The 17,209-nt window shown below is 37.9% G+C and overlaps 1 protein-coding gene across 3 annotated transcripts in view; it reads left to right on the top strand.

The window, feature by feature from the left end:
* osbpl3b (oxysterol binding protein-like 3b) overlaps positions 1-17,209 on the top strand; it is a 58,315-nt gene that overhangs the window by 11,644 nt on the left and 29,462 nt on the right. For all 3 annotated transcript variants that reach the window (XM_053234232.1, XM_026939837.3, XM_026939835.3), the window contains one exon: positions 16,563-16,785. In XM_053234232.1, coding sequence (XP_053090207.1) covers positions 16,690-16,785 — 96 coding nt within the window. In that variant the 5' untranslated portion in view covers positions 16,563-16,689. The remainder of the gene's footprint in view (positions 1-16,562; positions 16,786-17,209) is intronic.

Genomic DNA, 17,209 nt, shown 5'->3' with positions numbered 1-17,209 from the left:
GGACGCAGGTGGTGAAGCTTTACTTCACATGACTGAGACATGGTACGTTGGGTCTGCTGAGATGACAGTGTTGCCTTTGGTGCTCTAATCAGTGAGTGTGTTTAGATAAGGCTGTCAGGTTAGGGAAAGTTATTGAAGGGTCGTTTCTTAGATACCATGAATCCCATACACATGTATTCAAACGGAAGAAGGAGGATGTGGTTAATGCACAGGATGCACTGCATGGGAGCTGAAGTTTGCTTGTAGCAAAAAATTAACCTCAGCTGAGAATACTCATTGCTTTTGAAACACTGGCATGAGTTTTATGAATGCATCATGGTATATCTCAGGGGTGGGCAAATCATAAATTTCTTAAGTAGTGTACCAGCTAAGTCAAAGCTCCTGCATGCTGCCCAGTCCAATGTTTTGTTTGCAGGGAACCAGAATAGAAAACCAGAAAAAGTGGTGCCTAACATAATTTAATAACCAGCTAGCTAGGTAAACAAACCAGTTTACGATTATTACCTTCTTCTATTTATCCCCTTCTAAGTTCTTCTAGTATTATTATTATTATTATCCTTCTATGTTTCTGATGTAGCACATCATGTTTGCACACTTGACAAAAAGTTTCAGCCGAATGTTTCAGCGATGAGCTGTGTTGTTTTGTCATCACATCACACGTAAAGATGTATAGATATCTTAGTATAGATGTATAGATATTGCAGCTGATAGATATTGTAGCTGTACAGTACTGTGCAAAACTCTTGAGCACATGCAAAGAAATGCTGTAGAGCATTTTTTATGCCATAAAAAATGAAATTAAATGTTTCTACAGTATGCTTTCTGCAGTATGTTTCTGCAGTAAACAGTAACAAATGAAACAAAGTCAATATTTGGCGTGACGACCCTTTGCTTTAAAAAAAAAATAGCAGTCTCAGGTACAGTTTGTGCAGTTTTATAAGGAAATGAGCTGTAAGTGTTACTGAGCATCTTGCAGAACCAGACACAGTTCTTCTGGAGACTTTGACTGTTACACTTGCTTCTAATTTTTGCAGCAAAACCCAGCAGCCTTCATTATGTTTTCTTGTCTGAAAAGTGTCTCTTATGTAATATGCTGCTTTCTTTACTGACATACAAACATTTTTCTGTAACATTTAATTTCATGCTGGAAAACTAATGTTTGGAAATGTAAAATGTTTTTGTACTGAATCAATAATATAGAAGTCATATAATAAAAATCTAAAACAAAATTTGTACTAAAAAAAATAGGGTGCCTAGGACTTTTGCACAGTACTGTATGTAGTGCAGGTGAGAACGAGTAGCTTGTGCTGTAGTTACTGCATTGAGATGTGTCGAACCACCAAGAAGCATGTTATTTTAAAGTTATACAATACATGAAAACTTTTATTTTGCAAAATCGGTAGGAAGTAAGCGGAAATTAATAATGGAATTCGGAATTCAGTAGTTTTGTCCCCAAACATTTAAATCCTTAGTAGAGTGTTAACATGGCAGACCTTGAATGAAGGTGACACAATGATGGAGCTGTACACTGATAGTGCAGTATTTTGGGCACAATCTAATGACTGCATCGAGCGTGCATTTGAGGGCAAGAGTGTGTTCTAGTAACATGTCTTCGCTTGTTGTAGTGCCAAGAATTTTAAAAGTCAATCAGGCAGTTAAGGAGCTTTTGCCAAACATCCATCTGCTCAATACACAGTATATACATTATCTGCTACGTTTGCTTCAGTGCTTTAACGAACCCATTCAAGACTGTTGGCCTGGTGATTAGACCCCAACCTTCTTCATAAAAGTTTGTCCACGCTTACTTTAAACATGACAGACAAGTTTAGTCTTAACCTGTATGTAAAACTGGGCTTTTGGACCACATATAGCATGCTCTCAATCTCTGAGCTAATTGTTGCATTGGCAGACGCTCTAGTGCAGGCTTTTTGGTATCTTGCGAGAATTGGAGCCCATCTGTTTGGTCTCTCAGTGAGTCCATTTGGCCTGAAGCACTGCAGATGACTACAGGCCTGTAATGTAGCATTAATGCTGTAGTGTCCTCTTAAATGGTTGGGCTACTTTTATTCATGGTCAGTGCATAACATGGAGACAGATTCAGTGTCAGTATTATTTCTATAAGATGTCTGTTTTTCAGCATCAAATCAGCAGCACTGACAAGTTCAGTTGACTGATGGAGCCGCTTCAGACTCTGCATCGATGGGCTTACAGAGGTGGGCCATGAGCTCATTAAAGCATGTGTGGATCTGACTGCTTCTGAAATCATATGCGACTGACATGCAATTTTAAGTTAAAAGTAGACATTGTCTGGTATAAATCACCATTTCACTTTTGGGGAAGTGAAACTAGCAATGTCCTGATATTAATCACTAATAGGGAAGTGACATTGAATAATGTTAAAATATTGAAATTTCAATATAGGATATTTATTGTGATGTTTCAGTTATTACTTCCTATGATGCCGTGCTATAAAAAACAGACAGAAATCTGATAGAAACCTGAGTTACTGTGTGAAATTGAGAGCTGAAGGTAAATTCACTTCAGATAACCTATTATTAGGATTAGCCCAGTAGTGTGTGAGAGGAGCATAGTGTGAGAGGTTTGTTCTAGTTTGGGAGTCTTGCATGCATCATTGGTGGCCTGAATCTGCACCTGGACAGGTATGAATTACCATTTCCAAGAAAGCTAGTGTGTGTGAGGTTGTGTGTTCTTAACTGTTGGCCCAGTAAGAACGGAATTAGACTGGAGCCACCTTTAATTGTTACATGTATTATTTAAGCTTGCATAATGCGTCACTCCTCACTAAATTGAACTGCCTGATAAAAATGGAATTTATCACTTCAAGTGTAGTGACCTAAATGTGAGCTGTAACCACTCATTCATCAAGCTGTCAAGTTTGTAGACGCTTTAAAGAGAACTTTAAACACGTCTACTCTATGAAATCTCCTGCAACGTCATAATAATATCTACAGTCTACATTTATACCTCATCTCGACCTCATGTAATATCTACAGTCATTATTTGCTGTTTTTAATTAGTTTTTTTTTTTTTAAGTTTTTAAATGAATTTGCCTGAACTTTTTTCATACTGGAAGATCACACAGAATATCTGGTGATACTAATACTACTATAATGGGCTGAATATGTAGAATATATATGCTCTGAGTTGACAGGGTGAGAATTAATTAGTGATGCAGTAAGAATTAATTAGTGATGCAGTAAAATTTCAGCCATCAAGATTAGTTAGATTAACTCCGATTCCCTGTACTGCTTTGCGCCTGAGCTTGATCCAGTATGAAAGATAATTAGTTTTGTTCTTGATGAAGCAGTGTGCGTATAAAATAATCCAGGCTGCACTGGATTCAATGGAAAAGTCTGTGACTGACAGACACAACATGTAACTCAGAGACTATCTTGTTTTATTTATTGTCAGATCAGCGTACAATTTATGCAATAGTACAAAGAGCTTATTAATTAGATGGTAATGCTTTACATTAAGGATCCCTTAACTAACATTATTTACTGCATTATTTAACATAAATATACAGTAAAGTTCAGCATTTTTAATCCTTAAGTAATGTTAACAAAGTAACAAAGTAAGTTTATTAAGTTTGATTATGTTTATTAATAAATGATTCACATTTATTAAGTGAATCATTACAATTAATTCAGATATACTGCGGTGATTTTTTTTTTTTTTTCGCAAAAGAAATCCCAGTCTGTACTATGCTGTAATATTGTTAACAGCTTAAATAGCCCAGAATCATGCTGGCAGACCCTCATGTGATCGCTCGTATTCATTGGGAGTGGGTTAGTGCTGTACTGATGGCTCTCAGGGAGGCCACTTTCAAGGCCACTTATTTTTTTAAATCTCCCAGACCATGCAAAATTGCTAATTTCAGTACTATCTCAGATTAAAAATCTGTGACTTTTTGTGTTATGATAAGAATATGTATCACACGATGCTGGTAGATTTCATTCAGGATGTTTATTCTCAGGGAGATGAAACTACACAGGAGGTCGCTTTGGTAAGAGTCCTACGCGGTCGTTTGTTTGCTTACCCATTCCAGATTCACCCTCTTGCGCTCCCTGTAGTGTTGCTGTACTGCAGTGAGTCATACTTGAGAAGCCCTGAATAACTTCCATATCTTTTGAAATTGTTCCTTGAAGGGCGTCTCCAGCAAATCATAGCAGACTTGATAAAGAAGTCATGAAGCAGTTATGGCACTTGTGTTGCTTTGCGTGTGTTTGCGCAATTGTGTGGATAAGCTTTTTTAAACTGGTGTTTCTCAATGCAGAAATTTGGAGGGATTTAGTTAGTCTTTGAAAAGCACATTAAGAGGCAACAGCATACTGAGTTTTGTTTGCATGGTAATAAAGAAGCTGTAGTGATGAATAAATAGTGCCGATGAGTTCTCTCTCTCTCTCTCTCTCTCTCTCTCTCTCTCTCTCTCTCATTTTAACCATTCAAGTGGGTGTCAGTCAATGTTCTCTTTATTACACAGAAACCCCAGGCAGTCATGCATATTTAGTCTTTGGTGTTCTCTCCCTAAGGCATGGGAGTATCCATGTTGGGTTTGTGGTATTCCACTAACAGACTGTTTCAGCTCAGCTGTTTTATCTTAACTTTGTGTCTGCAAAGTTTATCGTCTTCCTAACAGGCTGAACAGGAGGCCTGTGCACATGAATAGCAAATCATATTGTCATGTGGCAATGTTGATGACAAAAAACACATCCATGAATGTTTGAAATTTAATTTAGGACGCAAGTCTGTAAATTCAGAGTGGGTTTTAGTATTGGAAATCCAAGAATCATAGTCACTGTCGATATCATTGGTCAAAACGCAGGTAAGCAATGCTAACAACAGAATAATTTATGATCAAAGATTAAAAAAAAGGCAAGGGTCAGGAAACCGGAACAAACACAGAATACAGTGGAAAACACGGCTTGGACTTGATGTTACAGAAATACATGATAAGATTTCATGATGAGGGAGAGAAACAACAGGGTGTAAATAACCAAACTAATCAAGGATTGAACTTACAACATGTGCACACATTCGAGGAACAAACCAATGATAAGACAGGACAGAAACCTAAACAAAAGCACTTGGGATAACAAACAGAAGCACATGAAAGCAACATGAAAGCAACACTCATCACGCTGAGAGGGAGAATTCAGCGTAATAGTGATTTGACAGTACACTCACCAGAAAAGTATTTGCTGAGTGTTCTAGCAAATCACTGGAAAATTGTGTGCTTTTTAGAGGGCTTATTTTTAATAAGTGAAGAATATTGTGGCCCATTTTGATCTCACATTGCACAGGCAAATACTGGGATATCAAAGAACAAACATAATGACCAAGTTTTATAGATGTCCTCACAGAAATCTAGGTACCACTATTATGAGCTCATTAAAAGCGAGTGGTAATGATATTCTTTCACCAAATGACTGCACATTTTAAATTCTAACTCCATTTGTTGAGAGATAATGTTGAGCACAACCACACTGAGGTCTTGTCCCCAGGCAGTTAAGCCTTGACAAACTGCCAGAGACTTTCCTCAATATAATAAATTCTATTGTGACGATCTGACAACAGAATGTTTTTGAGTGGTTGTCATCCAGCGCAGCTAATCTGCAGTGAGTCTGAGGGTTAAGCTTCCACAAGGCCAATCCTCTCGTGTTTTTTCACCTTCTCATCATCCCTCCATCACTCACCAGTTCCTGTCTCCTCAGTAGGGCTGGGCAGTATGATGATGAAATATCAATATTGTGATAAATTATGTCTCAGTACACTTTTCTGAGATATTGTGTATATTGATATCTTTTTTGAATAATCAAATGTTTTTATTAATAATTACAAACTCTAATTTGATGTTCGTTTTATACTGATTTAAATACTTTTTCTATCCTTTCTTTACCTTTTTTTTTTAAACTGTTAGCGTTACAGTTTTACATTTTACTAGAGTTTTGCTGTCTCTAAAAAAAAGCCAGTATGTCGCATATTGTGTATTGTAGAAATGTCATCAGGATTGTGATATCACACCACACTCTTTGTAGCTGAATATTTGGGGCGTAGTTTTAAACAGCAATTGCTTTTAAATGTAACACCTTATTTAATTGATTTGTCAGTAGTAATGATTGGAAAATATTTTCTGAATTTGTTTTCAGAGAAAGAATGGATGTGTCATTAATGAAATCTGTTGAACGAGTGATTGTTGCGAGCCTGGTCAAGCCTTTTAGATTGCCGTTAAATCATTATGAGCACTGTGACTGGTAGGGATGTAACGATCCATCGATATGGATCGATGTATTGATCAAATAACCAATGATCCGATGTATCGATAGTAAACGATTGAGTAAAAGTCAATGCATATATAATTTTTTAAGATGGACCTTTATTTAGGGCAGTCTATTTCCAGCCACGTCCTGGATGACGTATTTTCGTATTGTGTCATTTTCAGGTTTTACAAGCGTCAGCCGATGCCACAACATAGCACCATGAGCGATCAAGAAAAAACCATTTTCTCTTTAGTTAGAAATGAATGGGTGTGGAAATATTTCGGATTCATCAGAAAAGATGGCCAGACAGCCCAAAGCCACATAACTTCTAAAGAATGCCAGCATGAGGTAACATACTCCAGGAATGCAAACAACTTTTCAAGACTCCTGAAAAGGAGACACGGTATTGACGCTATTTCTACTACTAGTGTGAAAGAGACCAACCTTTTTACACCAAAATTAGGCAATAACTCCAAAAGAGCAATTAATATAACATCTGCAATTTCTTATTTGTTTGTAAAGATCTTAGGCCCTACAGTATCTTGGAAAATGAAGGGTTTCGTACCAAAGCTGTACAGTCAAGTTAAAGATGATGTTCAACGTGAGCTAATGGATGCAGAGCGAGTCGCAGTCACAACAGATGGCTGGACATCCTGCACGCTCCAATGCGTATGTCATCACTACCTGCCAGTATATTGACACTGACTGGCAAATGAAGAATTATGTTCTTCAGACCTGTATTCTGAACAACGCACACACGGGAATAAATCTTGGGACATCTTGAGAGATGCGTGTGAGGACTGGAACTTAAATGACAAAAAGCCTGCACTCGTGACCAGTATGGTAGCAACATGGCCATAGTATTCAATGAGAATATGTAGAATTTTTTACTTTTTGTTTATTTTAAAGAACTGAAGTACCTTATTTTGTTGTGGATATTACAATAGATAGTCTTGATGCAAGAAGAGGACTATACTGGATGATTTGCACTTTTACAGTGGTAGCACTGGTTAATACTAAGTTCTCATGAACAAGACTCATGAGTTATTGTTGAAAAGTATGTTGTTAATGAAGAACTAAACATTTATGTGTAATTCTACACAAAAATCCTACCATGGTGTAGGAAAGATTTTTTTTCAGCTTTGTTCTGATGAGTGTGGAAAAAGTTCCTCATGGGTTCTTATTTGCACTGAAATATGTAGCATGAAAAAAGCTCAATACATTTTTCAGAATATATTTTGGTTGCATCTGTGAATTAGTAGAAATGTTACTGATGGTGTGAAATAGACACATCTTTTAATATCGATTGCAGGCCTCTGTATCGATCGAAATCACATGTCATTGAGGTATCGGGAAATATCGAATCGCTGGCTAAAAGAATCAATATTAGATTGTATTGTCATGAAATTTGTGATTTACATCCCTAGTGACTGGTTGAGAAAACATAATTTAAGCCCTGGTCATCCACCATGTCCTCCCCATCTGGAGCAGCACAGTCTCCCTGTTAAACACTGTCATCTCAGTAAATACAGTTGCTCCTCAGCTACAATTGGGGAAGTTGTCATTAACAGAGTAAAAAGCGATGAGTCACACCCGTGTGTTTAGAAGGATGCAGTAACCAGCAGATTCTGTGCATTTTTTTTCACCAGCGCAATGAATTGCCTCTGTCTTTTCTCATTTGTTATTAATAGAAATGTTGACTGTGCTCGGCTGAGCAGTGTGAACCTCTACTGCACAAGTCACCCAAAAGTTGTATTAAAATAAATTGTTTGCCATTTATATTTGCTTTCACAAAAAAGGTCATGAGACAACAAGAAAAAGCACAGAAGCACCTACACATTCACCCACATCAAGAAATCCTAATTCTACGAATAAGAGAATCGGAAATACCCCCAACCCTGCACACTTCACTCTCTTCCCCTTGTAAGCCTGTGATGCATGACTGGCTTACAAGGGGAAAAGAGTGTATGCTGGAACATAATTTTTAGGTTTTACGACATAACGCCACAAGTCTGTCAAGATTTTCCAGTGAGCAATTTTCAGCTCCTTCTGTTTCTTAAAGGAAGGTCATAAAATTATTTAGAACAGTCTAATGACTCATAATGACTGATAAATTCCCCTAAAAGAATTTAATCCCCTAACACACATTTTATGAACATGGTTGGAACCCACCTAATGAACTCTTACTAACAGTGAGAATACTGTAGTGAGGAGCACAGGACTCTGATTGTGACGAGGAAGAGAAACATAGTCTGTTTTTATAGAGGGGCAACAACCTGCGGAAACTCCTGCTAACAAGCATGTTACTGTTCACAGCATTAGATCTTTAGCAGGTTAGTCTCTAAACTGCAACACTGTTCCAGTGGCATAGGTAGGCAGATCTGAGAGCCATGGGCCATTTGCTTAAACAAATAAGGAAACTGAATCTTCAATCTCAGTGTACAGACACTCTGAGGCAGTTGATTATGTAAGTGTATTTCATTCATTTTGCTCTATTACCACTTTGTGTTTGCAAGCAGCAGACTACTATCTCACCATTGCAACTGATAAGCTAACAAGCTCCTGCTTGTTCACATGCTCGTTAGTGTGGTAGATTTTGCCCTGTGATGTTGGCAATTACTGTGGCCTGTCTCATCCCTCTGATTATCCAGTACCTAATTCTTTAAGAGAGAGAGCTAATGAAAATTGCACTGCCTCTCTTGTGCTTTTCCACTTTTTTTTGCCCTGTTTCTTTACACACGGCCCTGTTCTGTATTTAACACCCCTTAATAGGGTGGCGTGGTGTATCGATGTTCTCTACCTAATTCTACATCAAAATTAATAAGAGTGAGGTGAAGCAGTGTTATCTGGCTGTTTTTGTGAAGTGTTATAATTATAACATAATCACCATATTGCAATTATTTAGATTGATTATTTGAGGAGATGTTGAACTCCAATTCACAGAATGCATTGCAGCCTACAAACATGGTCGCCACAGACCGCACCTCCCAACACACATGCTCCACGTCACCTGATTATTGACTGTTTGCACCTCGACTCAATCACACATGCTCACATACTCCCATACACACACACACACACACACACACACACACACACACTATAAATCCCAGTCATGAACACTCAGGATGTGAAGTATCATCCGGTGTTTCACTGCCGACATGCCAAGCCTTGTAATTTCCATGCATGACATTCTGTTTTCTGTATGTTCTCTAGTTTTTGGAATCTGGTTTTATCTACCCAAGTCTGTTTGTTCATCGCCTGACCCTTGTCTGTTTTTTGACCAAGCTATTGTGTATGGGTTTGGATCTGTTTGCCTGCTGTTTTTTTTTTTTAAATAAAGCACTTACCTGCAACTATAGCCATCTCTGCCACCTGAGTAGTAGTCAGCAAACACAACATTTATGCATAATTAATTTCTTGATGTAATCAGATCACTACCAAATCATATTCTAATCCTCATTCTATTAACTATTGTTACCTATGCTTTGTTATGGAAGGCAATAATATTTAGTGTTGTAGATGACAGTGCATTAGTGCAGAATAGTACAGATGTTATTTGCATAGTTTTTGCTGGCATACATTGTTTGCTGTCCACTAACCGGTTTGTGTATTTTACTAGCAGATTTTACATATTTAACTTATTTGCTCCAAGTCTCCTCTTTGCATTTTTTAAAGACGAACTTAGACATGCAATGGCAAAGGCAAATTTGCTTCTATATAACTTAGAAGTAAATGTGCTCATATGCTCGGTGTCTGATAAATGGCTGTGTAGCTACATTATTACACTACTGTCCTGCCTATATTATAAATGTGGCATAAAATCAACAGAAAAGACAATCAAATCATTAACAATTTAGTTTCAATTATGTATGACAGTTAATAGCCAGATCAAATTTTATAGTGCTGACAGACATGTTTTGATGTTGATCATTGAAGAAGTCTGTGTTCCAACAATCACACATTCTAAATATAAAAATTAAAATATCCATCCATCTGGTCCATCTGTTACAAAAATCTCAGTCACTCTTATGCAATATTAAGAAATGCTGTGAAATATGATTATTCATCAGTAATTGTGTGTTTGTGTATGTGTGTGTGTGTGTGTGTGTGTGTGTGTGTTGGCCTTATGGTTTCTGTTTTCATTGAATTATGGAAGATTACACAGAATTCATTTGAAAGCATCGTTTCTGTGCAAACATTTTGCCCAAAATTGTGATAGGAAGTAAATTTTACTGTACGATGACAAGTGATATTACTCATATATCTGCAGATTATTCTTTGAAATTTGACCATCAATAAATGTTTGCTAGTTTATGGTATGCTAACATCTGAAATCATTTTTCACTTTCTGTCTTTTTTCAGTTTCTGACTTCATTGATATTATAGCACAAGATATAAGATTCTTGTATCAGTTGTTCTCATTATGTTTAATGTGTAAATATGAATGGTGTATATATAAAGAAAAATGGTTTATCAATAAGATTAATAATATCATTGAATTGGTCTATAATTATATTCTAGACACTGTTCTCTGTGTTCTGTCGTAAACACGTACTCCATGTGGTTATGTTAGAACTATGTTTTGCGATGTATCTGTTTCATTTACAGGCTTATGTTGTAACTATGTTTGGTGCAGTGACAGTAAATTTGACTAGTGCGTAATAAAACTATTATTGTTATATCTAGCTCATAAAGATGGCCCCACACATGCAAATATAGTGGTTATGTTTTTTTTTCCTGGTACATAAGAAAGCTTTCAACATGTAAATGAAAGACATCAAAACAAAAACTGAGAAAGTCATCATTGTGACCCTGCGTGGGCTGAATGAATCAGAGATCAGGTCAGATCATTTCCATTTTTTTTGCCTTGGAACAGCATTATGTACACATGTAAAGACACGACAAAAACCTTTTAATATAATAGAATGTGAAAATGTAAAAATCAGAAGTGTAAAAATTCTGAAAACTCCTAAAATGGGAGAATTTAAAATAGAATTTGATTCAAACCCTTAATGGGGAGGCTTGTTTTAACAGCGACTCTTTGACATCGCTCTAATCCCCGGAACATTGTACTAGCTCCTCCTGTGTTCATCCCGCTGCCGCTCCCGCTACTGTTTAGTCACGGCTTTGTGCCAGTTATTTTTAGAATGGTTTGCATAGTGCTTCCGTTTGTGAAAAGACACAAACCCTACCTGCTGACTGTGATGGATGGAAAGGTTGAATTACAGAGTGACAGACGCAAACAGAGCTGTCACCTTTAGCTGAGTTTGTAATTACACCGGTGTCTCTGTTGCGTGGGAGGACAGTGAGGGGTTCAGGTCTCCACTGATGTAGAAAAGATGAGAGCCATGACCTGTGGAACCATTTCAGCAGCACGTTCTCCACTCCACTCAATCTGTGTTTAACCTTTAATAGGATGTTTGTTACCTCAGTCCATTCTTTCAGCTATATTACATCAAATTATAGGCCATTTATACTGTCAAGCTCTGACTGTGTTTCAAAGCCTTTTTTTTTTTTTTTACTGGTGCTGTTCTTTTCTTTTGCACTGAAAATCTGGATTCAAACTAATTTTCTCCTTTTCATGGTATTGGACACACATGTATATTGTTTTTATTTGTGCCATCCCGTTTTGTCAAGAAGGTTTAGTAGAAATATAGTGTGAATGTGTGAGCGCCGGAGGGAAAGAATGAGTATTGCTCTGTTGTCATGTCTGTGTGTATAATTAATGGCCTGTACTGGAGGTCCTGATGATGAGTCAGATTTGCCTTGAGCCTGTATAAATCTTTCATCTGCACCGGCTGTGAGATTGTCAAGCTTTACACTTAATCTCTGGAATGGTTTAATATTTCTACCCTGGTTATTTCTCACATAGTCTATTCAAATTCGAGCTTTTCCTGGAGTATTGTTACAAGTGAAACAATACATTATTATTTATTTTTTACCATCTTTACCATAATGCCCAAGACATGACTCAGTGCTAATTTAGCACAGTTTTACGTTTCAAACAAAAGCGATACATGGCCATGGATGGGTGTGTGTGGGTTATGCGTCACTCTCTATGTGCGTCTGTGTGTATATGTGCGTGGAAAGTGAATGAATAAATGATTGACCAGACACAAAGAGGCAGCTGCTCTCTGCTGGCTTCTAAAGAGGCGCTCTGATGAGGTGGGGAGTTAAGAAGTGGCAAGTGTCGTTTACACACAGCCTGGAGTCTGTTCAGCGGAAGAGCTCAGTCACTGCTGCTACTTAAAGAGGCTTCATGCCCGTGCTGTAATTAGCCGAGTCCCACATCGCTCAGTGTGTGGTTTAGGAAGCTACAGGTCTGCACATGCTTTGACAGGATTTCAAAAAAATTGCCTCCATGCTGGCTACCAAGGCTCATCTCGGATGAAAGGCAACCTGCCGGCACACTCCGGAAAAGCAAATGAACCTCAGAGCAGAATGTCCACCTGGATGACTGCATGCATAATCATCAGATGCTAATCGTGGAACACTGTCGCTGGTGTTTAATGTGTTAATAAGCCCCATATGAAACACATTCAGTATAAGCCTTGAGATGACGGTGCTGTCATCTGTCCTTTTGTGTAAATTGTATCTTGGGTGGACAGTGTGCTTTTAGTCGATCTACTGTGTACTTAGGGGAAAAAGGATGGTAGTGTAGAGTAGAGAAATCACCTCTTCATAACACTCTGTGTACTTATCGTCTGACCATTTGTGGACTTGGTTCCACAAAAGTCCAAAGTAATCCACTTTAAAACAATTGTTAACAGCAAATAATCTGATACGGATGCCAAAACCTTATGCTGATCTCTTATTATATTTGGAAACATAGGGGTTTATCCATATTAGTCACCCCTGCTGGCATGCAACTGTCTGCATGTCTCCTCTATCCAGGCCGGCTCTAGCCTTCTCGGCACCCTAAATAATGAGAACCCATCAAATGCACTATCTCCTGTTTAAGTATTTAATTAACAACAGGTAATGGGATGTCTGATTTATTTTTCTAAGAATTCCTCATTGATTATTTGAAATATTTCTTTGTATAGTCACTGACTAAACAACACTAATACTTGCATGCAACACCTTTGAGTACAAGCGTTTAAATCCTGCATAGTTTCTAATTGAAAAAAATAAATAAAAACAGACCTCTGTATTTTATGCCTCTTTTGCAACTCTATACAACTCAATACATCATCAGGCAAAATCAACAGAAAAATAGCTCCAGAGAAAATGGAACATCCCCAGTGTTTATTTAACAATAGTAACATATTAAATCTTATATATATATATATATATATAAAACAATAAAGCCAGTTATTTTGAAATCTGTTGAAGCCAACTCTATGATCAGAGAGTAAATGTCACAGGTGGGGTTGTGTTTAGCACAGATTTCTGGAAGCGCCACAAGGATAATAGCTGAAGCGCACACCTGAACCGCAGCTAACCCATTTTTTACATGTCCTCTCCCCCCAGTGTCTTAGGCTGTGCAGTAATCAGTGAGTGGTTGTGACAGCCTACAAATGAATTCAGCACTACAGAGATGTTGAGTGAGCTAGAAAGTTGTTTTTTTTTTAAACTGCTTATCCACGTGGTTAATAAGCAATAAAAAACCCGGTGCAAATGCACTCAGGTCTGCTATGTTCTCTGGGCAGGATCTTGCTGAATTTGTTACATTAGCAATAACTATCAAAAGAAAAGCTCATGTAAATTGTATAAATTAGTATCTTGCTAATTCCTGGTGAGATGTCTCTTTGAGGTGTAATATGCAGGAAAGATAAGTACAACGCAAGTGTGTGTAATCAGTGTGGGTTTCTTAGGGGATTTTCCATAATTGTCTTCGGAGTCTGTAGTGGAGGTCAGAATACATGTAGATAACAGTAAAACGGGATAATTTATCATCAGAAATCTGGAAAAAATGCACAGGTAAAAACCAGGAAGTGCAACAACAACAGGAAACACAGTAACCAAAGGCTGGGTCTTAACAGGAAAATAATATTATGACTTTGCCAAGTTTCCCAAACACAACAGTGTAATCAAGTACTAGTACAATACAGGTCCACACAATTGGGAAAGACACCAATGACAAGATGGAGGGTGGAGACAGGACAATAACAGTAATGAACACAAACATAACTGCATGGTGTTTGTCGCCATGGGAACCATGATGTGAAGGGGGAATCTGTTGCTGCATCCCAATTCACCTACTATCCGTCCTAAATAGTATCCGAGATTAGAATTAATGCATCCCAAATCATAGTGTACTGAAATGAGTATCCCAAAGGCACCTGGATGGTCTACTATTTCTGGTAGATTTTCAGAAACAGTAGTTGGCTTCATGTCTCTAAGGGAACACATGCTAGCTTTCACTGACCCTGGTTGCTAGCTGTCGTGTGACAGGGGAGGGCTAGCTAATGGGTGGGAAGTGGTGTATGAACAAATTGGGAGAAAATGGAGTTTAAAAAAACATACATTACTCTTTTACATTAAACCTCTGCACTGAATAATATGTCTAAATAGTACACCACTGTGAATACTGATACTGGTACACCAGAGATAGCACAGCCTATTATTTTCACATACTACTGTATGTAGTAATATGTCGTATGTATAGATTCGAGACATAACCATGATGAATCAGCCAGACATTTTTTCACTCACTGGAACTGTTTCAAGCTTTAACATTCATCATAGGCATCATTTGTTAGGGCATCCTGGAGGCTGCAGGACCCTAAGCAGTCGTTTACGTCTCTTGTCAGCCAGAGCTCCCTCTGTGGTAAAACTTGGATTGCCATTAATTAACATGGGATGACTGATTTTTTTTCTTTTAATTTTCAATCCTATAAAATGATGTGATAAACTGATGTGATGTTTGTCTTGTATCATGATTTTTATCACACACTACGGTCATAAATCCAGGGCATGTGCATATATAAAGTGAGGCTGTAATTATGATCAGCCTAAGGGATCAGGCTCTTTGGTTAATTTTATTTTTCAGGATTCCAGTGAAGACAGTATAGGCGTGATATGAATCATAGCAGCTAAATTTTTGAAGACATTCTAACAATCAGTGAGTCAGCTATCTGGGAAGTGTTTAAAAATGTGTGAGTTGTGCGTCTCATGGCACTGAGGTGGATTGAAATGTTGCCTGAAATTGATGTCTGTAGTGTGGGTTCTTCAGTATATATAGTGTCTTCAGTGTGGGTTCAGTGCAATTCTGCATCTAGAATATTTAATTGTACTGCATATGCAAATCTATTATTAACATGGCTGTCATTGTGAACCTGCTATTCACTGATCAGGTTGGTTTTTAAAGATAACCATGAACAGCTAAGCGGTTACTTGTAGGGGATGTGCTAGATTTATTGCGAGGCTTTACTCACAGAATTTCTTCACTTCGCTTTTGTATTCAGGCTTTCAGCATCAACCAGGCATAAAACTGAAAAAAAACCCTGTGTTGTACAGAAATGTGGCACAGCAAGGTTTAATAATGAGGAAATGTTTGCAATGGGATTAGCATTCCAAGTATTGATTCATGCTGATCTTGTGACCCTGATTTTTTTTCTGTATGCCATTAAATCTTGATATTTAGGGCTGAATTGCTTCCACTTTTTGTTGATGATGCCAATGGCAGTAATGGTGTTCTGTTCTATGGTTTATGTGTGTGTGTGTGTGTGTATACTTCTTTCATATGTGGTGGAAGTTAAGTGGCAGTGCCCTGTGAGTCAGAGGTCCTAATCTAATTAACCTTGAGGTGCAGAGATACAGAGAGGGTGAGTGAGTGAGATTGAGTGCTCTAAAGGAAGAAAAGAGCTAAGGGGAAGGCTGCAAACACCAAGACAAGGTTGAACAGTATTTGATGCTATGTTAAGAGGATAGACGAGACAGAGAAAGAGAGAGTTTGACGATGAATGACTGGGAGTAAATGATGTTACACAGATGAAACAAGTGTCAAAAGGTCATGCAAAAGTCCATAATGAAAACAATGGAGGTTTGGCCTTCTGTATATGAACCAACTCATTTTCACACTCACACAGGCACACACTAATTCCTAGCTTTTAAGATAATAGCGTATAGGGAGTCATGGCAATGCCTTATGAATCAAATTGAATTGAAACGAAAAAAGGTCATTACGGTTACTTCACGCTTTTGCTATGCTTTTAGAATCTTAGTGCTAATTCTGAATATGATATTGAAGTGGACAGCTACAGTGTGCAGTGATTAATTCATCACTGAGCATAACCCAGTTCTCTCTCTCTCTTTCCCTCTCTCTCTTCAAAGTGTTACACCTGGACCAAGCCGCACTTTTCCAGTAGGCATAGCTACATGGAGGTCCACAGCTGAGTCTCCTTCACTTCCTCACCCTCTCTCTCTCTTTCTTCCCCCACATTGTGTGTGATTGTGGGGGATGAGCTCAGAAGAGAAGAGCTCCACCATGTCCCAAAAGATCTCCTCTCCATCTCGCAGCAACAGCAGCACCTCCTCCAAACATGACAGCCGACAGGTGAGTATCAGTGTGTGTGTTATATTCTGACTGAAAACTGAAAGCAATTTAGACTGTATATACACTGATTGTTCCCTTGTATAAAAGCACAACTAATATTTAGCTAGGTTTGTATACAGAAGATAAGTACTTTTAATCTAAACCAATTCTTTATGTGTGACTGTGATATTTTGCTATTTTCCATCCCCATAATTCGCTTAGGGAAGAAAAATTATCTGCCCTTTATTTCCCAGATTATAAAAAATTTCTTGAGGAGCAGTTTGTAATTTTGACGCCAATCACTGACAAGGTGAATAAAAATGGGAATGAACACAGTGACCTCATCTCCTTCCCGCACAGCCACAACCTCTATTTCCTCTCAGTATGAATTGCAAGGACAGACTAAACTCTGAATATAAACAAGGAGTTGCTCATGTGTGGAAGT

The sequence above is a fragment of the Pangasianodon hypophthalmus genome, chromosome 1 (genome assembly GCF_027358585.1).
Source record: "Pangasianodon hypophthalmus isolate fPanHyp1 chromosome 1, fPanHyp1.pri, whole genome shotgun sequence".
Classification (NCBI taxonomy): domain Eukaryota; kingdom Metazoa; phylum Chordata; class Actinopteri; order Siluriformes; family Pangasiidae; genus Pangasianodon; species Pangasianodon hypophthalmus.
Note: the sequence above shows the minus strand (reverse complement) of the source record. Positions and strands in the feature narration are given on the sequence as shown.